We start from the raw sequence: 23545 nt of genomic DNA, 5'->3' as shown, positions 1-23545 counted from the left end.
TTCACTAGGGGTTATGGGTCATTATAAATTGCTTATTTTATCTTGACTTAGTTTTGGTAGGTCATTTATATCAATAAATTAATCTATTTCTTTTAGATTCTCCAGTTGGGTGGAATGCAGATGTTTTTTTTAAACTGTCCTTATGACTCTCTGAATTTCCTTGGTGTCTGTTGTAATGTCTCCCTTTTCATCTCTAATTTTATTTAGTTGTATCTTCTGTCTTTTACTTGATTTGGGTATGGGTTTGTCAGTCTTGTTGATTAGTCTCAAAGAACCAACTCTGTTTCATTGATTATTTGTATTGATTTTGTAATTGTTCTTTGTTTATTTGTTTTTGTTCTTTAGAGACAGGGTTTCTCTGTGTAGCCCTGGCTGTCCTGGAACTCACTCTGTAGATCAGGCTGGCCTTGAACTAGAGATCCCCCTGCCTCTGCCTCCTGAGTGCTGGGATTAAATAGAAGCACAGCACCACCATTTGGCTGTTACTGTTTTTATTTTATTGGTTTCAGCGCTGAGTTGATTTCCTCCCGTCTACTTGTGGGTTATTATTTCTTCTTGTAGCTTTAGAGGTTTTAGGTGTATTGTTAAGTTACTCATATGAGATTTTGTCAGGTATTTTTTTCTGCATGTATTGAGATGATCACTGGCTTTTTCTTTTTTCTTTAGTTTGTTAATAGTAAATTATTTTGAATGTTTTTTAAAAAGATTTATTTATTTATTATGTATACAGCATGTATGTCTGCAGGCCAGAAGAGGGCACCAGATCTCATTACAGATGGTTGTGAGCCACCATGTGGTTGCTGGGAATTGAACTCAGGACCTCTGGAAGAGCAGCCAGTGCTCTTATCCTCTGAGCCATCTCTCCAGCCCTTTGAATGTTTTTTATGTACAAATTTCCCTGTGATACATCTTCCCCTGATATCTGTAAACTGTTTAATGTGTTATTCGGTTTGATTCATTGAAACTTTATGTGTAACTTTTGTAGTTCTGATTATGGGGTTTGCAGTGTGATTTGTAATGACTTTTCTTTGGATGAGTATTGGTAATGCTGTTTGTTTTTCTTTTTTCTTTTTCCTTTCTGGAAGAGCTTGTGTAGAATTGGTATCATCTAAATGTGGAATACATCAGTAGTTTGTAATCATAGACTCAAAGCCTCTGGTACATACTTGGCCAGTCAAGCTGTCTTCTTGCACAAGCATTGGTAGGTTGAATCTTTGAAGGAATTTTTACAATCTATTAATATAATGCAGCCCATGCTATTCTAATATGTGTAGACTCTGTAGTGTTCTCTGTCCCTCTCAATCGTGATTAACTTCATGTCTACTCCTTTTTTCTTCAGGTCATTCTAATTTGAAGTTTATCAATTACATTGATCTTAAATCAGAATTTGGTTTTCACTTAACTGGTTTTTGCTGAGATATTCATTACTTATTTTCAACTACTTTAGTTTTCATTTGCTGCTCTATGTTTCTAGTCTTGTCAGATAAAAGCAGGTTAATTGGCTTTTTAAAAAAATCACTTTTATGTACACATTTAGCAGAAGCTGTACTCCAGATTTTCTAGTACTGTGTAGTGAGATACTCTCCTGTGTTCCTGGGCTGCAGCTCCTGGTCAGCCATGTGATCGTAAGAATGCACAGTTGATGCTCTGGGGTAGTGTGTTGTGTGGCTAAGTGATGACGCTCAGTGGGGTGTGTTAAGTGCATTTCAACTTAGAGTGTTTTTTTTCCCATTTAGTTTCTATTTCTATATTTTAAACTTCTGCCTCTGCAAAGTCTCATCTGCCCTTTGCATTTGTAAATAACTTTCAGTCTGTGCATTCATCTCCCTTTTCATCTATGGAAATAGGATTTGATTTGCTAAATATATGACTTCTCTGTCTCTAAATATTTTGAACATATGAGCGAATTCTTACATTGATGTCAGTTTGAATTAATTCAGTCTCATATTTATCATGCCATATTAGTTATCTAATTTTTTTTCTCGTTGAGATAGGGTCTATGTAGGCTAGACTGGCCTTGAACTCAGAGATCCACCTACCTCTGCCTCCCAAGTGCTGGGACTAAAGGTTTGCACCACTAGATGGCTAGTGTGTTGGGTAGTTTTATGTCAACATGATACAAGCTAAAGTCATCTGAGAGGAGGGGACCTCAATTATTCTTGCATAAGATAGGACTGTAGGCAAGCCTGTATTTTCCTAATTAGTGATTGATGGGGGAGGGCCCAGCCCATTGTGGGTGGTGCCATCCCTGGGCTGGTGGTCCTGGGTTCTATAAGAAAGCAAGCTGAGCAGGCCATGAGGAGCAAGTGTTACCCCTCCATGGCCTCTCCATCAGCTTCTGCCTCCAGGTTCCTGCTCTGTTTTGAGTTCCTGTTCTGACTTTCTCAGTGGTGGGAGATGGATGTGGAAGTGTAAGCCACATAAACCCTTTCCTCCCCAACTTGTGTTTGATCATGTATTTCATTGCAGTAATGATAACCCTGACTAAGACAGCTAGTAATTTTTTATTAGATTCTAAATGCAACTTTTCTTTTGTTGGGTGCTGGATACGTTTGAAGGTTATTTTGTTTTGTTTTTCCTCCCTTCCTCCCTCTCTACTCCCCTCTCCCTACTCCCTGCCCCCCTCTCTGTGACAGTATGTAGCCCTGACTGGTCCTGACTGGCCTTGAATTTACATAGATCTGCCAGCCTGTACTTCTTTTGACATTTTGAGTACTTCCAAATGTTCTTGCACTTTCTTCTAGGATGAATGAAAGTTACTTGGAAACACTTTGCTCTTGTTAGGCATTTAGGGTTTGGTGTTTTGTTTTTGTATAGGATGGGAATGACGCCTTAAGCCACCGTTTATTTCCCACTGCAGAGGCAGGATCTGCCTTTGTCATCAGCTCATCTTGGTGGTGGATCCGGGATTTAGGCTTCTGGCTTTCCACTTAGTTCTTGTATCCCTTCCTGAGGTTCAGATCCCTTATTCACACACTGTAGTGATGAGTGCTAGGAGAGCCCAGGATGGGGAGACCCTGAGGTGTCAGTAGGGACAGCACCAGACTGTTCAGTTTGTGCTTCTGGGTGGAGGAGACAGTTCAGGAAAAACAAAACAAAACACTGTAGTTGAAGGGATGCGCGTCCAGAGCTGTGGTTTTGCTGCGTGGAGATGCTTACACACCATGTGACTGCAGAGAAGACAGCTCTCGAGTTTGGTATTTGAGGGGACAGGTACAACTAGGTTGGAGACTGTTCATCAACTTTAGCCTATTCAATAAAACCATAGACTGATTGACTTAAAACAACATATTGGTTCTCACATCTCTGAGGGCTGAGAGCCAAGGTCAGGTATCAGTAAGCTTGGTTCTTTCTGAGCCGCCTCCTTCGGCTCTCAGACGACCACCTCTTTGCCATGTCTTCATGTGGCCTTTCCTCTGTGTGTGTCTCTTTCATAAGGATAGTTCTGATGGATTACGGCATCCCCCTTGCAATTTGACATACCTGAACGTAGTTGGACCTTTTCGTCAGGACTTCAGGCTTCCAGTAATAACATGGAGACTTATTATTAATTACAAAAGCTCAGCCATAGCTTAGGCTTGTTACTAAGTAGCTCTTACAACTTAAATTAGCCCATTTCTATTAATCTATGTATTGCCATGTGGCTTGTGGCTTTACCTGTCCTCCAGCATGTCTTGCTTCCTCTGCATCTCCTGGTGACCCCACCTTTCTTCTTCCCAGAGTCCTCTGTGTCTGGCTGTCCCACCTATACCTCCTGCCTAGCTAAAGGCCCTTTAGCTTTTTATTAAAGCAGTAAGAAGGTGCCTTGGCAAAGATACATCTTTACAGTGTACAAAAGGATTAATCTACAACACCCGAAGTTCTGTCTATAAATAATACAGTTACATTGTGGGCTGAGGCTTCAACATACAGATTTTGGGACACAATTCTGTTACTAACCGAGAATAATCAGCATATGGGTGTTACTAAAAGCCGCAGGAGTCAAGGGAACTAACCACAGGTGGGCGTCCGAATAGCAAGCGTAGCCTCTGCAGCACTCAGAGGTCAAGGTGTAGAGACAGTGAGATGAAAAGATGTGTCAGAGGCCGGGCCACACCTTGCGGGACAAGGGCATGTTTCAGGACAGAAGGGTCTCCTGTGCTCAGAAGGCCGCTGAGGCTCTCGTCAGGAGGTGGGTGCAGGGCGAATGAGAAGACACAAGAGTGGCTGCTGGGTCAGAGTGTGATGATAAGAGATTCAACTGAACACACGGGTGGACATTTACGACTGGGTTAGGGGGGTGTTCCAGTCTGAGAGAAAACATAGCCACTGAAAAAATTTAAGAAATGTGAAGTAAAACTCTGGGCAGAGTTTATGTTTAAAATATCACACTCTCTGGGCATAGTAACCCATACCTGTAATCCCAGTGCGGGGGAGGCCGCAGGCTGAGGAAAGATCACAAGTTCAAGCCCACTCTGGGCTACTCCTCGAGGCTCTCTCTCAAGTTAACAGGAAAGAAGTTCTGTGCTTTCTGTTTGGAAAGCAGATGGTTTGTTAGTTGCCCTGGCCGTCATTCCTTAGGTACCGTCTACCTTGTCTTTGAGACAAGGTCTCCTCACTGTCCTAGAGCTTGGTTAAGCTAGTCATGTGACCCTAGTACTTCTCTGGCTTTTGCTTGTCCAGCTCTGGGATTGCAATCAGATGCTGACACACTTGGACTTTTGAACCTGAGTTCTAGGGGTCAAACTCAGGTCCTCACTGGCCATCTATCCCCCAGTACTGCATATTCCTAATATACAAAATATTGTACAGTCAAATACTTTCCTTACTGCTATAGCAATGAGATACAAAGAATTTGGAAAATGTTTAAAACAACTTAACAATTTATAACATTTTTTTGTGATTTGAGTTTGTTGTATAACACATATTTGTAGTACAGATTCACAGTCTGTATAAAAGTTATTGTGTGATGTAAGAGACTAACTCCACCTTCTGTTTGAATTATTCTTTTTGCTGTACTTAATTACAGGGCTATTTCCTGATGTGGGCGGAGGTTATTTCTTGCCAAGACTTCAAGGAAAGCTGGGTTACTTCCTTGCACTGACAGGGTTCAGACTGAAAGGAAGAGATGTGCACAGAGCAGGAATCGCCACACACTTTGTAGATTTTGAGAAGGTAATTGTTTGGGTGTTTGCTAGAGTGGTTGAGGTCACATATCTTTGGTAAGTATGAGTATGAATACGGAATTTATTGCTTATAGCTGTGTGACCTTGGAGAAAGTACCTCAGCCCACCCCATCCTTTCCTTCACCTTCCCTTTCTTCCTCCATGCTGTCCCACATCACAAGGGCTCCTTCTTTCCTGTCTTGTCCATCCTTTAGAGGTAGCGTTTGCTGTGTATGTGCACGTAGCTGCAGCCTACGTTTCTTTCAGGGTTGATGTGAAGGGAGAATAGATTTTAAGAAAGGATCCTAGGGGGTTGAAAGCTTTTTGCCTCTGCCAAGTTTCACATCTTGTTTTCTTTCCTTTAGTTACACAAGTTAGAGGAAGAGCTGTTGGCCTTGAAGTCGCCTTCAGCAGAAGATGTTGCAGGTGTCTTAGACAGCTACCAGGCTGAGGTAAGTCGGCCTCCAGCCACAGGAAAGGACAGGGCTCACATAGTGAGCAGATGGTAAGCTTTGGTTTGTGGCTATAGAAAGCGCACTGAGGATCATTTACTTTAAGGCTTGGTGGGAGGACCAGAGCTTCAGTGTTGGGCTGGCCATCCTACCCTCCTCCTGTGCAACTGCACAGCTTGTCTTTTGAACTTAAATGCTTAGCCTTGGAAGGAGCTTTTGAAAAAGCTTTTGCAATTCTCTGTGGCATTTCTGTGACAGAGGTTCAATGTTCAGACTATTTGTGGAGTTGCTAAAGTGAAATGCTAATAATAAAATATGCTGCAATGTTTAATTTCTTACTTATGTTACCTAAGTTTTCTTATAAAGGCCAAAAATAGAAACTGGGGAGGTCGTGACCCAGTGAGTGAAGTACTTGCTGCACAAGCATATCGGGACTTGAACTTGATCCCCAGCACCCACCTGTGGGAGCTTTTTATAAAGCTAGCTATGGTGCATTTGTAACCCCAACTCTGGAAAGGTGGAGACAAGCAGAGGCCCTGAGCTTGTTGGCCAGCCAACCTAGGTTAAATGGTGAGCTCAGGTGCTAATAAGATAGCACTTAAAGAGGAATGGCATCTAAGGTTGACACCTGGTCCTCCACAAATACCCACCCATACTATACATTTGCACATGCACACACACACAAACATGTAGCTTGAGTTTTCCTGCCTGGCCCAGGGTCAGGGCAAATCTCTCTCACCTGCCAGTCCCACAGCCGCTCAGACCAAGTAAACACAGAGACTTATATTGGTTACAAACTGTATGGCCGTGGCAGGCTTCTTGCTAACTGTTCTTACAGCTTAAATTAATCCATTTCTATTAATCTATACCTTGCCTCGTGACTCATGGCTTACTGGCATCTTCACATGCTGTTTGTCATCGTGGCGGCTGGCAGTGTCCCTTTGACTCAGCCTTCCACTTCCCAGCTTTATTCTCCTCCTTGTCCCGCCTACACTTCCTGCCTAGCCAATGGCCAATCAGTGTTTTAATTATTGACTAATCAGCAACACATTTGCCATACAGACCATCCCACAGCACAAACACACAAAGTCAAGAATCCTTAAAATCACAGTTGAATCACAGTTGAATACATGAATCTTTTAAAATTTCACTGACATTGATGAAGTCAAATAAAATGAAAGGAACCAAGGTAGAAGTGAGATATCAATATAATGACAGCTTCGAAGAAGAAGGCTCTAACTCAGAAGTGAGATTGTGACATCATCCTTCAGTGTTGGAAGCCAGCTGGAGCAAGCTGAATCCTGTGGAGAGCCCTTTAAGGAACCACGAACCTCTGAAGACCTGCCAGTGGGCAGGGGCATAGCACAGTGGTGGAGTGTTTGCTCAGCGTGTGCAAGGCTGTTTCTTCAGCACTGCAAAAAAGAAGGAAAAGAGTAGGAGAGAGGAAGAACTGAGGAAAGGAAGGGGTGATAGTCAGAGAGACCTAGAGACAGGGCGGAGGCAGGATAGGATACTGGTGTGCAGAAGGAAAACAATCAAAAGTGGCTTACAAGTTTTAATGAGTGCAGTTACACCTCCAAAAGTCTAGAAAGTCTAGCCAAGGGGCGGGGATAGGTGGGTGCTGTACAGAAGAGAGGGAACGTGCTAAGTGGGATGATCTGTAGCCCCTGCAAGCTTGCAGAACCAGGGTCTGCTCTCCTCCTCTGTGCACTGGCACTCAGGGAACTCTTCCTGGTACATGTAGGTACTTGCCTGATCCTCGAATGCTATGGTGGACATGTCATAATTCACAAAGATAAACAGGGCCATCCAGAGTGTTGGATCCTTAAGTGTCGGAATGGAGAAACACATGACAGACAGGCTTTAAAGGAACAGCTTGACTGGAGTTCAGTGTTAAAAAGCTGTGTAATAGGACTACCTGTACAGTGCTGTCTGTAAAAATACTGCATCCAAGACTCAGGCCCAGTTGCCATTGCTGCAGTCCAGTCTCACCTTCCAATAAAGTAGGTGTTCTGTACTGTAAGAATAGCCTTGATAAACTGGCTTCTCTTTATAAGGAGATGCCTAGATCATGTCATATGATATGGGTTAATAAAAGAGAGATTAACTTGAAATATAAACAGGAGAGAGCTCAGGCTGAGAGGTAGGACAGCGGTAAAGGCTGAGTACTGAGTTCAGTGGTTGGCTAGCACTTGTGGTTGACTTCCTGAGGTAGTTTTCTCCGCCCTGCCCCCCAGAAGGTAGAGCTGCAGGGATGCTAGCCATGCAATGGAAATTTCTAGCTCTGATGGAGATTTGACACGTGTTCTCAAGTCTTAGGTCCTAGATTCTTATCCTTAGATTCATAGAAACATTTAGATGATAAAAATATAAATAAAAGATTTTTTTTTTTTTGCCTTTGGCACTTTCAAGAGCTTATCTGGAGTTCTGCAGATTGTCTGAATTTTGAACATATGGTGGCAGTTATTTATGAGAGTGTTAAATGTAATTTGAATGAAAGTGATAATATGTCACAAAGTGTATCATTAAACGTGATGAACTTTTAAAAGATTTTTAAAAAGATTTGAGTCACTTCAAATTGCTTCTTTTTGAACAGTCCAAGATGGATCAAGACAAATCTGTCATATTTGAGGAACACATGGACAAAATAAACAGGTATTTAGTACAAGATACTGATCATGCTGTCCTTTGGAAGGCTATGTTAAGTCAGGTCTGCTCCCATTGCCATTATATTATTTGATAATGCTCCACAGTTTGAGATGGGTAGGATCCCATTTTCATTTCCATTTACCTTTGAAAGGAACATCTCACCTACTTTTCCAAGAGGAAATAGCCATTGCCATCCTCTCCCATGCTTACTCATTTTAATTTAAAATACCTCTTTTTAAAGTTGGGAAGGAAAGCTAGAGCATAATCGAATTACCTTACCTTTTATCCTCACAATGTCATCTTCCCAGAAGGTATTAAGCCGGAGGTCTTGCGCTGTGATCTGAGAACCTAGCTGACTGACCCAGGAACAGGAGGAAGACGACCGGGAGACCGTGCTGTCGCCTCTGTTTTTGTAGTTTAGACATGTATTTAAATACAAGTACCAGCCATGCAGGAAAGCAAATGAGAAGCCAAGAGTAGGCTTTGTTTCCCACTAGCAGTGGTAGATGACAAGTGCTCTTACCCAGGTAGTACTGTGCATTTCCTCCCTTGAAAAGCACATTGAAAAGTCTTCATATTGAAATGGGACTTGGGGAAAGCTAGTGCTCAGGCTCACTGGTGTCTTGGAAATAGGGAATTACTTGTGCATTGGTGAAACTGTGTTTCTTTTTATAGTTGTTTTTCAGCCAATACTGTGGAACAGATTATTGAAAACTTACGGCAGGATGGTTCACCTTTTGCCATAGAACAATTGAAGGTAATGCATGAATCCTTTGTGTCCCAACTGAGTCTGGACATCTGGGGACAGGGAAGCCTGTCTGAGGGTTGTCAGTATTCCATGATGGTGTCCTTCTAAGCCTCTGAAGACATTTCTCCTAAACTTGACTGTACCCACCATGTCATGCCTACCTGCCAGCTTTTGAGGACCAAGGGAAGCTGGTTTTATGTCCTTTGAATGTGACAGAGAAGGACTTTAGGAGCAGTATTGCATCTCCAAATGTCCCTGGAGCAGAACTGCTGTTAGGACCAGATCATGGGATGGTATCCTGAAGGCACTAGCTCAGAAGAATGAGCCCCTCAAGGGTGCAGCTCGTGAAGGCCCTTTATCATTGTCCTCTCTTCACTAGCCCTCGGTTTGTGGGTAGGCTGCTGACTCTCCTGAACTTCTCCTGTGTAGTGGTCAAGCTCGAAGCTTCAGCAAGTGAGATACTGTCCTCTGTCACTCTGTTCCTTGAGTGTGTGTGGAAAGACTTGAGGATGTTAAAAAGAACACTGAACAGAGTACCAGACTGGGCCCATCACCATCCTGTCATGGGTTGGGGAGGAGCTCCTGAGGCCTCCCCACTCCTTGAAGAGCTATTGGTGGTCGATAGTTGCTGAGGAAGGGGAGTTGTATTCCTCAGTGCTGTAACCACTGGTAAATTACCCTTGCTCAAGTACATACCCCGCCCCTTGCCATGCTCCAGGCAGCCCTAACTAAATGCAGTCAACCACACACATAAAAAAGACGTCAATGTAGCAAGGGGTTGTTGCTTGTTGGAAAGAAGAGTGTTCAGTGGGGGAGGGGGACAAGAAGATACCCAGTAAATTATAATCAAGTAATACACATATGCAAAATTTAAAAAGAAAATTTAAAAATAAAAAATACCGAATTTAAAATGAGAATTCTTTGAACCCAGTTTAAACCTTTGAGCCATTCAATCAACAATCAGCCTGAAAACTGTATGTGCAATTATAAAGGAGATTGCATGTATGTGATGGCCTCTTGTATCAGCCAGGTGGTCGCAGTCATATGTGGACTTGGAACACTAGTAATAGGATCTTAAATTCAGAACAAGGCGCATGGCATTCTTATTTTTAAATTAATATTAAAGAAGACTTAGTCATGAGCTGTTTTCTGTGTCCAGGTTAAGTCGAGGTTGTAGTTGGAAGTTTCCCTGTGTCTTGCCTGGTCCCATGGCCACTCAGACCCAAATAAACACACAGAGGCTTATATTATTTTTAAACTATGGCCATAGCAGGCCTCCTGCTAGCTAGCTCTTATTTCTTAAATTAACCCATTTCTATTAACCTATGTTTTGACATGGCTTTACCTGCATCCCATTACATGCTGCCCCTTGGATGGCAGGATGGCATCTCCTGACTCAAGTTTTTCTCTTCCCAGACTTCTCCTCATTTGCTTACCCTGCCTATATACTTCCTGCCTGGCTACGGGCCAATCAGCATTTTATTAAACCAGTGTACAAAAGCATTATCCCATAGCACGAGGCTTTCTTCAGTGGTGAAGAGCCCACTTCAGTTAAAATGTGTCCAGATCATAGCTGCTACCTCTCTACCCTTCCTTTTCTTATTTTCTTTAAGCATTTTCCTGAGAGCTGGGGACAGAGCAGTCAGTAGCTCCTTCCTTCCCTTCTCAGTTGCTCAGCCCTCCTTTTCTGCCTTGATATTTTGAGGGATGTTCCTGAGATGATGTGTGTTCTGCTTCTGTGTACTTAAATCCACTTAGCTTATGCCAGGCACACTCAAACAAGGTTCATTTGATTAGGCTTTAACTTACTCCATTTGTGGAATGACCTGTCACTGTTGTGGTGGGCTAGAGTGTTTCTATTTCATGCTCTGGCAGGGCTCAGCTACGGCATAAGAAGTTCCGAGGCACAGGTGTTAATCTGGACTACATAGAAGTTTACCTAGCTTATTATATGCAGCGAAGGAGCAGTTGGGTAACAAGGAATTTTTTTTCCCCCAAAGGTAATTAATAAAATGTCTCCGACATCCCTAAAGATCACACTGAGGCAGCTCATGGAGGGCTCTTCAAAGACCTTGCAAGAGGTACTCACCATGGAATATCGGCTATCTCAAGCATGTATGGTAAGAATTTTATAGAGTATTGTTAGTTCCTGGTTTGGAAATTCATTGTAGAACATGTGAAATTCAGAACAGAATAAGCAAGTGGCAGACAGATTATCAAGGCTTGAAGGAAAGTTAAAGAAATTGGGTCACAGTCCAAGAAAATCATCAGTCTTTTACAAAAATCTTGGAGAGGATGCAGGATCTATTGACCAAATTTATGAATTATAGGCATCGAAGGAGAAAGCAGATCAAAGGCATAGAAAATATTTTCAATAAAATCATGGGAGAAAATTTTCCAGATCTGCCATCTAGGTGAATGAGGCATACAGAGCACACATATGGCCAAAACAGATCCCCACATCATACGCCATCAAAACACTAAAGGTACAAAGCACAGAAAGGATGGTGAACACCGCAAGAGAGAAGGACCAAGTCACACAGAACGGTGGGTTATCAGAATAACAGCTGACTTTGCAGTGTAGACCACAGAGGCCAACCCAGACTGTCCGACCCAGCAAATCTCTTTCCTAACTGAAGACTAAAGAAAGTTTCACAATAGAAGCATAAGAAAGGAGTTTGTGACCACCAAGCCACTGGAGTGGAGAGTGGAAGGACTGCCTCAGACTGAAGAGAAAGATAAGCTCAGCAAGAGGTGACAGGGAGGAAAATTCATGTTAGGTCAGTGGTTACACAAGGGAACTAAGAAAACAAACACCACAGAATCAACAGTCTGACACATGTGACGACCGGAATACACCTGCCGTAGTAACTGAGTACCAGTGATTTCCGCTCCCTAGTCAAAGACACAGGTTAACAGGTGGGACTTCAAACAGGACTCAGCATCTTGCTTCTTCCAGGAAACATACGTCACCACCAAAGAGAGAGACAAGGTCAGGGTGAGAGAATGGCCACAGGTGCCCATTCCAAGGAGAGAGTGAGGAGACAGGAATTGCTGTCCTAATAACTGACAGAAGAGACTTCGAGTTAAAACTAATAAGAAGCTACAAAGACGGTCACATCACACTGATCAAGGGACAGTCCTTTGAGAGGGCATTGTAGCCTAAACACATATACAGCAAACTGGGTACATCTAACTTCCTAAAGCAAATGCTACTAGACATAAAGCCAGTGACTACCCCAGTACATTAATAGTGACTTCAGTACCCCCACTTTCACCAAAGGACGCATCATCTAAAAACAAAGTGGAAAACAGTGGGACTCAACATGAAATGGGGCTGTCACCTGCAGAATCTTGAACCACACACTGGAGAGTACACTGTCTTCTCCATAGCCTATGGAATGTTCTCAAAAATAGGTCACATATTATGATACAAAGCAAGTCTCAACAAATAAAAGAAAATGGGAGTAACTCCTTGCATTTTTTTCTGACTACCATGGAATAAAGCTAAATATCAACAGTGATAGAAAATACACAAGGTCTTAAGGGTTAAACTGCACACCATTGAATAAAGAACAGATCACCAAGGAAATAAATTACTAAAATTGAATGAGAATGAAGACATAACACACCCAAATCTGTGAGGAATGAGGCAATGGTAAGAGGGAAGTTTATAGTCAATGAGTGAGTTTTGGCAAGCCATTTCAGAGTGACAGAGGCAGAAGTTAGGGTGCCATAAACTGGAGGTGAAATGCAACAGGTGGGCTGTGAAGAAAGGAAAATTATATAGCTATACAGCCTTTTCTTCTTGAAACAGAATCTAGGACTATGAGGTTTATTTGTAAGGTGGAAGGTATAGAACACAGTCATGAAGGGCTAGGAATTATCTAAAGAGAAACGAGATTGCAGGGCATCGCACGGACTGAACCCTTAGGTATCCCATGCTAGGACATGGGTTAAAACAGTCCCATGATGAACTGATGTAGCCACTTCATGAAGGAAACTACATTCCAAGGCAACCTAGTCACTGTGTGGTAGTGACAGGCATTTGAGCTGCATGTATTCAGCCACTTGGTCCTGTGGCCTCCAGCGATGATGCCAGGAGAGAGCTGTGGAACCCCTTCTCAAGAAAAACCCCTGGGAGGGCACAGGAGATGTAAACTGGAGTGCATGCATGACTGGCCCCTGAAGGAGACCCTGCTCCCTCCCTTTATCTTGAATAGGAGACAAAAACCTTTAAAATGTTACCTTGAGAATGAGGAGACGTCATGGTTTTCTGTGCCTGTTTGAGACTTAAAATTATAAATCATGAATTTTAAATGAAATTACTCACATTCCTATGATTTTTTTCAGTGGGGATGCAGCTAGTGTAGGGAATTTGTTGGAATAGTATAAAGGTTTGAGGGCTGAGGTCACTTTCCAGAGCAAGTAGCCATATCAGTGGCTTCAAGAGCCTGGTCTGGAGAAAGAACGATGTGAAGGCACCACAGGAGGAGTTGTAGGCTGCACTGCCTGAGGAGCAGCAAAGATGTGCCTCAGCGGGCTTGCTGACCCGGTGAAGTTGGGAGGCGGTCTGAAGGGAGCTATCTGGAGGGGTCCAGGCCCTGGGTGCCATGGTCAAGGTTGTAGTCACAGGAGTGAAGGGCTGAGGTGGGTGGAGGAGCGAGAGCATAGGAACAAGGGTGCCAGAGTTCCTCCATTCACTCTTGGCTTTCTTTCAGGAAGGCCATGACTTTCATGAAGGCGTTAGAGCCGGTAAGTGACAGATACCTGTCCTTCCTTCTTGAGTGTCGGGAAGAGGATCTGTGAGCGTTCTCAGATAACTTCAGGGGCTGTGTGTGTGTGTGTGTGTGTGTGTGTGTGTGTGTGTGTGTGTGTGGTGTGTGTGTGTGTGTGTGTGTGTGTGTGTGTGTGTGTGTGTGTGTAACATGTGGAGAGGTGTCTCCAAAACTAATACGCTTCACATTCCCGTCTTGGCACCGTTCTCTGATGAGTGTGTCAGACCCTGTCCCCTCTGATGAGTGTGTCAGACCCTGTCCCCTCTGATGAGTGTGTCAGACCTGCCCCTCTGCTCCCAGGACCTGCCCCCTCTGCTCACAGGACCTGCCCTGTGAACTTGTAGACATGCCACGCTGCTCTTCCAAGGTGCGTCAGCTCTTGACCAGAAGCCCTCAGCTGCCCCCCTTCCCTTTCCTTCGTACTGTTCTCCAATGACGGGGCAGTGTCCGCATCACCACCGCCTCCTCCTCAGGTTTAGGCAGTCAATGCCACTGGGAGGATGCAGAGGCATTGTAGTTTACGTTTTTGCTCATCTCAGGGCGGCACATTCAGAAAAAGCTTAGGTTGTTTTCTCTAACAGACTTGTAACCGTTCCTTCTATGTATAGTTCTTACATTTATAAAGAGCTGTTGTTCCATATATAAAATGAGTTGTTTTCTTCTGCATAAAGTTTGCATGTCTCTTCCTGCCTCTGCCTCCCAAACATACCAAACCTGACCAATTTTGTTTTTATTAATCATTTTAGTAGACCACAGACACTGTGTGTGTATGTGTGTGTGTGTGTGTGTGCATGTGCACGCGTGTGTAGGCTACTGCTCTACCACTGAGCTATATTCTCCAACCCCAGAAATATTTCTCTGAGTAAAAAGCTTTATTTTCTATGCCCTGAGATTTGGTAAATTTCTGTTGTAGAATTCTCCTAATTTGTAGTATGACGTATCAGAAATAAGCAGAGGGTGCAGGTCATTTTGAGAGAGACATGAGGTTGAGTCTGCACAGGTGGCTGAACGGTTAAAACAAAGTATGCATCTTTCCTATTAATTCCCCGTGGGTTATCGCCACAAGCAGATCAGAATCATGGTCTCTGCTCTCGGGGGACCTATACTACTTAGGGGTTGTCACTAAACTATTTGTTAAATATTGTAATGGTCCTTTTGCAAACACAAGACAGTTTTAGATATTTTAGGTAAATATTTTCAGTTGCTTTATGGAAAAGGAGTTGAAGTTTGTCAACATCAGGGTGTTGAATCACAAAGCAAGTGCTTGACAGATGTAGTGCGCACACCTTTAATCCCAGCACAGAGGCAGAGGCAGGCGGATCTCTGTGAGTTCCAGGCCAGCCTGGTCTACAGAGCAAGTTCCAGGCCAGCCAGAGCCACATAATAGAGAGACCCTGTCTCTAATACAAAAACAAGAACCACCAACAATAATAACCAAAATACTCAAAGCAATTGCTTATCACGCTACTTTCATTTCTAAAATTGAAAAAAGGCCTTTCATTAGGAGATAAGGTTTTACTGTGTAGGCCAGGCTGGTCTGAAACCTGTCGTCTTGCTGCCTCAGCTCCTGAGTGCTGAGATGACTGATGTGCACCACCAGGCCTAGCTCATCGTGAGATAACCTTCTGCCTCCTGTTTCAGCATGGACTTACTCAGAAAGTAACACCGGCTGGGCTAAAACTGTTTAGTATTCTTGCTGCAATTTACAACTATAACGATATGTCAGCAAATTAGGGAGATGATTGTTAAACATCCTTAGTCTTAACATCTAGGATGAAGTCCTTTCTGGTTACAGCAGATAAAAGCGAACCCTGCCAGCAGAGCTAAGGACTGACTAGAAGTCTCCCTCCTGCAGGCCGAGCTTCCTGCACAGGAAGCACTTTCTGTCCTGCAGGAGCACAGCACAGATTTGATTAGTGCTCACTCCTGTGTCCTTCAGTAGAATCCCAAGGAGGTAGATAGTACCTGCCAGACACTAAAGGGAAAGAGACTGGTGGGAAGGATGTCCCAGGACTAGTCTGTCGTTGACATTGGCTAGGAGATACAAGCTTTCAGTTGGGAGGGACCACAGCCATTTCTGATGTGCCTCCCACAGTAGACAGACTTACGCCTCCAGTATAAAGCTGGCCACATAACTATAGCCCCAGCTACCTGAGACTTCCATCTCAGAACAAAACTAAGCACAGATACTTCTCCAGTATCTACATTTAATTGTGCATAAAGCTTTAACTATGCAACAAGGTATCCTTCTTTCTTGGTTCCCAGATTGCTGCTTCAACTGTACTTAATTTGGGTTTTTCTGAGTGTCTTATAGATTTAAGTCTGGAGATATAAGCTAATGACAGAGTGCTTGCCCAGGGTACAAGAGGCTAGGGTTCAATTCCTGTACCATCAGCACCAAACAGCAGCAGCAGAGCAAACATGGAAACTCTCTCTCTCTCACAGACCACCCCCTCTCTCCTCTCTCTCCTCTCCTCTCCTCCTCTCCCCTCCCCTCATTCTCTCTCTCCTTTCTCTCTCTCCTTTCTCTCTCTCTCTTCTCTCTCTCTCTCTCCTTTCTCTCTCTCTCTCTCTCTCTCTCTCTCTCTCTCTCTCTTTCTCTCTCTCTCTCCTTTCTGTCTCTCTCTCTCTCACACACACACACTTTCATTCTTTGTTAAAATTATATACATTAGGCGAGGCTGATATTTGCTACCATAACCATGCTTTTTTTAACTGTTTACAATTATAAATTCACATGTATTTGTGAGGAACAATATGGAGCTCCTGTGTACCCTCCACCCAGGCTCCTGAATGGCATGTGTGTTACTGAGTGCACTAACCCCAGAAAATAGGTATTCTCTTTTTATTTTCTTAAGCATTTACACTTAGAAGCCTATGGCAATATAATGTGGCTACCCTGAGTGATGTCTGTAATGAAGTACAAGTAGAAGATTTTGTGATTACCTGATGGTGGTCTGATTTTTTTTTTAATTCAAAGCCATCTATATAGGATTTGGTAAAATGGCAACATCTACATTTAATTATATATACAGTCTCCTTTCCTTTACCTCAAGTAATTAATTTTTCCTCTCAAAGCCAGGTTAGAAGCCTGGGCCCTCTCCTGCATTGCCTCCCCTCCCATATGCACCAATGCTGGGTTTAGCTGTCTGTAATATGGAAATTTCATTTGTAATTCTGAGGATGTAAGAGGAATGTTTAAGCTGCCAGATTAGTTCACTGGGTTTTATTAAAAGCATAAACCTTGCAGAAAAATGTGCTATAGAAATATATGCCTGGTAGGACACAGTTATCAGTTCAGTAGTTAAATCTGGTAATAGCAGAAAAAGATGTGCTAATGTCTCTACCTTCTTTTGACAGTTCTCATTGACAAAGACCAGAGTCCAAAGTGGAAACCAGCCAAGTTACAGGAAGTTACTGATGAAGATCTGAATAGCTATTTTAAATCTTTGGGAAGCAGGGATTTGAAATTCTGAGGTGACCAGACCTCTAAGGTTTATTTTGGAGCAAGGGCCAGCAAACAGCACAGAGGCTAGGTCTGTCATCTTACCCATTTTCATCCAGCCTGCAAGCTGGAAATGCTTTCCTCACTTTTAAATTGTTGGTAAAGAAATTAAAAGACGTAACATTTTATACAGTGGTTACCTGAAGTTTAAACACCAGTGTTTATGATGTTTCATGATACAACAGTTGGCTGCAGTTCAGACACCGTGTTTATAGAACTCTGCTGCAGATAGCTGTACTTGTTATTTATGACTGCTGGAAGTGGCCATGTGTGGTGGTTTGAAAGAAAATGGCCCACATAGGCAGTGGCACTATTAGGAGGTGTGGCCTTGTTGGAGGAAGTGTGTCACTGTGGGGGTGGGCTTTGAGGTCTCCTGTGCTCAAGCTATACCCAGTGACACATTTGCTCATTTGCTTCTGCCGCCTGTGGGTCAAGATGTAGAATTCTCAGCTCCTTCTCCAGCACCATGTCTGCCTTGTCCTGCCATGATGATAATGGACTAAAACTCTGAACTCAAAGCCAGCCCTGGTTTAAAAGATGGGAAATTCTCAAGAGCTCTAGAGTCTTGAGTTACTATCTCTCATTAAAATTGTAACTTTGGCTTCCAGTGGTAGATTATATGTGAATTAATAAATTATGTATATATTATCAAAAATAAAGACCTTGAAATTTGGAGAGAGTATGCTAATTCCTTATAAACATTTCTTTAAAAAAAACGTGAATGAGGCCAGGTGGTGGTGCACGCCTTTAATCCCAGCACTCAGGAGGCAGAGCCAGGCAGATCTTTGTGAGTTTCAGGCTAGCCTGGTCTACAGAGCCAGATCCAGGACAGGCACCAAAACTACACAGAAATCCTGTCTCAAAAAAACAAAACAAAACAAAAAAAAAAGTGAATGAAAACACTGTAGCAGAAGAGTTACTTTAAACAGGAAAAATCTCCTTCAAAAAGAAAAAGGTTGCATCATTAAGTTCCATCTCCAGAATGCTAACTCAGCCTCAGCCTTCCCTGGGTCATCAGTACATACCTCCTTGGTAGAAATGAAAGCATTATTCTTGTTATTTGCAGTATTTGCTAACCTGGAAAAAATGAGGAATTAAGAAACTCCATTTTCTAAGACAGACACACCCTTGCTTTTTATAAGTTATATCCAACTTTTATATGAAAAATTAAAAGCAATTTAAAATAGAAATATCTTTAGTAATTGAAAGTTGACAGAATTTTAAAAATATTTTTCTGTGTTTGCATATTTTGCCTGCAGAGCCATAAGAGCATTGGATCCCTGGATCCTGGAGTTAAGGACGATTATGAGTAGCCCTGTGGGCACTGGGAACTGAACCCTGGTCCTCTGGAAGAGCAGCCAGTGCTCTAAACTACTAAGCCATGTCTCCAGCCCCTGACAGATTTAAGTCAGAATAATTTTATATTAGAGTCAGCTAATCATTTATTTTGTAACTTGTTATAATTTCTCCTTCATCCCAGGCTCCTGAAGAACTGGGAGAATGTAAGGTAAGAGCAAAACCAACAGAACTGAGAAGAGCATCAGGCTCATGCCTGTACCTTCCCACACAGGAGGCTCCAGCCCAGAGGGTGCTGCTTTACATTTTCTCAGCTCTTAACCTATTTATCGTGAAGGACTTTTCCTCCAAACAATTCAGAACACAAAACATGTCTGAAATAATACCAGAGTATTGACCATGTTTTACATTTATGTTCTTAAAGCTCCAAAATTAGACCTTAATAACCCAAGAGCTTGTCTGTGTAAATGCCTTCATTCACTTTGTACATATTAGCAATATAGAATAGAAGTCTTTATGTAAAACGTCAATGGACCACACCAAAAAGTATTTGCTTCAATTAAATAAGTACTGAAAGCTAATTGCAATTGAATTTTTATTATAGTTACAATTTTTTTTTCACAAAAATATTTGGGGGAAAAATATCACTTCAGAGTTAACTCTACAGTGAAGGGAATTTACTAACAAAACTTGAGTTTTGTAAATAAAGTAACAGCTAATTCTTTAGAACTAGTTTTTATGGCTCCAAGGAAGAAACACATGGCTTGCTGGGTCATTTCACATAGATACTGTATCTGTATAGACATTATGCATACATGACTGTTTCTTGACATCATTCATACATGTCTAACTTCTGATTTCTAAAACAATACAATGCAGAAGTGTACTCCGTCCCATCCAACCAAATGCCAGCAGTGGTTCAGTAGGATGCACATATCTTGCTATTTCTGTGCATTTATTTTTCACGCTTATGAGACAGTTTGATCCAAATGCTTCCGGCTTAAGATCATCATGTTTGCCCCTTCAAAATTGTGCTTTAAGTGATAATAACCGTAGGTAGTTTGCAAAGAACTGATAAGGCAACTACGATGGGAGAATTCTAGGATCAAAGGCCTGTAATCAAAAGGTAACAGTACCAAAGAGACAGCAGGGAGGAAGAGTGACATTTTGAGAATCTTAGTAAATCAAGAACTGGCACATTGATTTCCTCCACTGATCTGCCTCTGCAGTCACCACTGGAAGGCCGTGTGCCGACAGCAGTCCCTCTGCCCTTGCACTGATATTGCACATGTCCCTGTCCAGTGGCTAATGAGTCATCCACCTTCTGTTTATGAGTCCCCCCTTCTCAGCCATCTCCTCCTTAATGAGAGACTTCAAATGAGAATCAGCTGTTAATATAATGTTACTATAAAGGCGTGAAAGAAGGCTGACTCCTTATCAGAGATGTCAAGTTCAAACTAGACCCTGATAACTCTGCAGTGTAGTATGAAGTTTGTTCAACTCTCTTTGTCACACATGGTTTGTCCACTTATTACATAAGCCTTGTGGTCTCTTGTTCATGGGCTGACGTGCAGTTCTCATATATTTCAAAGATAGGTCTCTTAGAAGATACTATATATGTCACAAAAGCCTGACACAGGGTGAGGGCACAGTGCTTGCTTCATGATAAAACTGTTCATCATAGTTACTGAAAGGGGATGGCAGCCGGAAGCAGACCTCTAGCTAGATGTGGACCTGGCAGGCACCCCTGCTCCTCCCTTGGGGAATCAACATGGGACAAAGAAGAAGCCTGAAGTTGAAATATATAACCCAAACCCACTTGCCATTATCCTTGTATCGACTATGTTTTCATGTTCTGACCAACATACATATTATTTTATATACTTAATTATATATTTTAAATAACAAGAAACCTTGCAACAGGTGTCCTTATATGAGAAGCCAAATGAGTGAAAAACTCATGACCTAGGCTTTTGCCTGAATCATTAGTACAGGCGTTGGAAACTGTGCTGCATCATGAACTAAAGATTGTACTTCTGGAAAGTACTCTGGCACTGGGACTTATGCGCAGGTTGTCGTAGGAACAAGAGTAGTTGCTTGTATCTGCAAGCTGCTGGATTCCAAGTGTAGTGGAGTACTGTGATTCCCAGGGCTTAGTGAAATTAACAGAATGATAAGGTGTCTGAAAGCAAACTGAAAGATGGCCCATTGTTCCTTTTAACAACCTCTTTGTTCCTAAAACTTGGAGGATTCACACTATTTGGCTTGGATTTCAACGTATTACTGTTAAAACTAGAGACAGTGTTTCTTGCTATTGACAAAGTCAAGTACCTATTTATCTCATTAATGATACTAAAAGCCTTTCTCCAATGGTTTTGGATTTCAAGGATGCTGATAAACCATATCACTGAAGGGCTGGTGTAGATGGCCTATTTCCTCTCTTGTTAAACTCGGTGGTAATTGTAGACACTCAGCTCCACATTTCTACTGACTTTATCCTAAGTCTTCTATTACTATTGAGCTTTATACAGTTGAGTTCTTTAAAAAATAAAGTATGTACTCTGATAGTTTTTAAAATACCTAATTTGTAACATTTCTATAACATATGGCTAAGAGTGCCCTGTGACTGCTAAATTCCACACAGGTGCTCCCTTTGGGAGAGTGTTCTGTTCTGCTCTGTAGTGCAGGAGAATCACACACCCCCATGTCTGCTCCTCCACCAGCATTACAGGGAGGCTTTACGCTCATTTAGTCATCACACGGCTTGAATTGTCACCATGCAGACTAGGCTTCTGTCATTTTTGAGATTTACTGGATAAAAGGTACCGGAGAGCTGCTTATTTCAATGACATAAGCTAGTGTCAAGACTTCTATAAACTATCATTTAAAGATGGCTGTAATGTGCAAAGTTTAAATCATCCAGTAACAGCTGTGACGCTGAGGCCCAGGGTGGTAGTTATATTTTTCACCTACAAATTAAACTTCTACTAAGAGCAACATTCAAGGCAGCCCTCTTCACTCTCTAATTGTAGGTTACAAGTATCAGGAAGTGGGCAGTCCCTGACAAATGGTTTTGACAAATGGACAGGTTGTGGGTCACTATGGCTAGAGTTCCGTTCCTTGTCAAGGCATTTTAAGGAAACCCCTTTTCATGTTCTGGGCTTATTTTTGGTATTAACAGAAATAGTCATTTTAAAGTCAATCCCTTAAAATAACCATTTAGAACTTGGGCACTTTTTATTCAGCATTTTCTTTGGTGATACCGTTACTGCCTCAGGAAGAGCATGCTATGGCAGACAGCGGGTGCTGGGTGCCACAAGACCTCTGTCCATCCTGTGTCCCAAATTTGTGATCAAGCAGATATACATTGATGTTAACTAGAACTGCTTAAAATTCTATTTCATCATAAGCATCCCTACACTAATATTATCATAGACATGGTTTTACATCCAGTTGCAGTTTCAAAACTTATTTCATGTATTTAAACTAGCACCGACTACATCCGGAGCACAGCAAAATGTCATCACCCAATAGCGGTGTCAGAGCCCTCACTCTCGATATATGGGATGTTGTAGTACTTGATGTTTTCACTTGCCCACTGCTGCAAGGCATCCTGCACGATTTCCTTGGCCAGATGCTCTGCGAATTCAAGGACCACAGGACTGGGCTTCACTTCCCCTTCGACTTGAGTTTTCCCTGGAGAAGGGGTCCTATGTTGACAGCTGCCATCTGGCATAAAGGCTTCTTCACTCTCATTGAGCCTGTCGATGTCTAATGTGGTAGGAAATGGGAATGCTTGCTTTGACTTCATGCAACCCATGATGTCGAACTTTGGTGAACTGAAGGCAAGCTGTGTTAATTAAGACAACTTCAACGGCATCTTTGGAAAACAATGCAGGATTGTTCACAGGATGTTGACCAGGCTTCCTCTCCAGCCACTTTGGCAACCACAGGTCCCTTTCAGTACTCTTCACGTCTCGTGTTTACCTGTCAAGAGAAGGGAGTTTTCACTGTGAGGTTCTGTATGATGTGGTGATATGGAAGCCCTTGGTTCCTTGAAAGAAAGGTGGGGTTCTCAACCAACAACTTATCAGCCAAATCTGGAGAAAGCACTCAATGGGAATGACAGAACACTCATCAAACATTTTTTTGAGCTCTTGAAAATACTGTAAAAGTAAATGAAATAAAACTTTACACTAACAAGTGACCATTCTTGGACTGAATTCCAACCACATGTTTTTTTCTTTTTTATTCTTTCACCATTTCATACATGTATAATGTACTTTGATCATGTTCTCTGTTACTCTCATTCCTTGCTCATACCACCAAACCACCAGATCCCTCCCAAGTCACCCTTTCTTCCTGTTTTCTGTTGCTGTTTCTCTCTTCATCCCTCTCTTGCTCTGCTGCTCTCCATGGGTGGGTGGGTGTCCCATAGCATTTCATTAGGCAATTTTAAAGTCAATCCTTTAAATAACCACTTGAAATTTGCACACTTTTATTCACCATTGTACTTGGTGATGCTGTCTTTGAGCAGCAAATGTACTCTTGTATGAATGAGCATTCACATCGTAAGCACTGCTGTCTAGGGACCCAGTGCTTAAGACAAATAGGAATGGCAAGGCTTTCCCCTGGTTGGAGTATGGATAGATGTTAGCAGTATGCACAGAAAGTATCCACCTGACCCCAGCTTTTCTGTACGTGTGTCTGCCATTTCTTCATTCCCCATTGCCACACACCCAAAGCTGTGCAGGCTGTGACAGCCACTACTGTGTCCAAAAGGTTAAAAAAACAGAAACAAAACAAAACAAAGCATGTTTCTATAAAGTTTACCAGGACACAGCTAGTTTGCTTATGTATTGTGTGTGGTTGGTTTTTGCTAACAATGATAAGACTGGATAGTTAAGATAGGTGGTGCCCACAAAGTCTAAAATGATTACTCTTTGGTCCCTGGCAGGAAGTGTTTGGTGATT

At 42.4% G+C, this 23545-nt stretch overlaps 2 protein-coding genes across 11 annotated transcripts in view; one reads left to right on the top strand and one right to left on the bottom strand.

Annotated features, from left to right (window-relative positions):
• The window catches only part of Hibch (3-hydroxyisobutyryl-CoA hydrolase), a 69726-nt gene extending 50573 nt beyond the window's left edge, over positions 1 to 19153 (top strand). Inside the window, exons 8-14 of one of the 4 annotated variants that reach the window (XM_052749401.1) lie at positions 5009 to 5154; positions 5510 to 5596; positions 8193 to 8251; positions 8921 to 9002; positions 10994 to 11113; positions 13719 to 13748; positions 18536 to 19153. In XM_052749401.1, the coding sequence (XP_052605361.1) occupies positions 5009 to 5154; positions 5510 to 5596; positions 8193 to 8251; positions 8921 to 9002; positions 10994 to 11113; positions 13719 to 13748; positions 18536 to 18589 (578 nt within the window). In that variant the 3' untranslated portion in view covers positions 18590 to 19153. Of the gene's footprint in view, positions 1 to 5008; positions 5155 to 5509; positions 5597 to 8192; positions 8252 to 8920; positions 9003 to 10993; positions 11114 to 13714; positions 13749 to 17131; positions 17952 to 18535 lie in introns of those variants that run through there. The other 3 variants (XM_052749402.1, XM_052749400.1, XM_052749399.1) reach the window with 3 other exon arrangements.
• Positions 6713 to 23545, bottom strand: part of CUNH2orf88 (chromosome unknown C2orf88 homolog) — a 33628-nt gene continuing 16795 nt past the window's right edge. For 5 of the 7 annotated variants that reach the window (XM_052749405.1, XM_052749404.1, XM_052749406.1 and 2 more), the window contains exon 2: positions 19151 to 22559. In XM_052749405.1, the coding sequence (XP_052605365.1) occupies positions 22096 to 22392 (297 nt within the window). In that variant the 5' untranslated portion in view covers positions 22393 to 22559 and the 3' untranslated portion in view covers positions 19151 to 22095. Of the gene's footprint in view, positions 7009 to 19150; positions 22560 to 23545 lie in introns of those variants that run through there. The other 2 variants (XR_008220822.1, XM_052749403.1) reach the window with 2 other exon arrangements.

This window comes from Peromyscus californicus, unplaced genomic scaffold, assembly GCF_007827085.1.
Source record: "Peromyscus californicus insignis strain IS unplaced genomic scaffold, ASM782708v3 Scaffold_21__1_contigs__length_65335640, whole genome shotgun sequence".
NCBI lineage: Eukaryota > Metazoa > Chordata > Mammalia > Rodentia > Cricetidae > Peromyscus > Peromyscus californicus.
The sequence above is the reverse complement of the archived record's forward strand: the minus strand, read 5'-3'. Positions and strand labels throughout refer to the sequence as shown.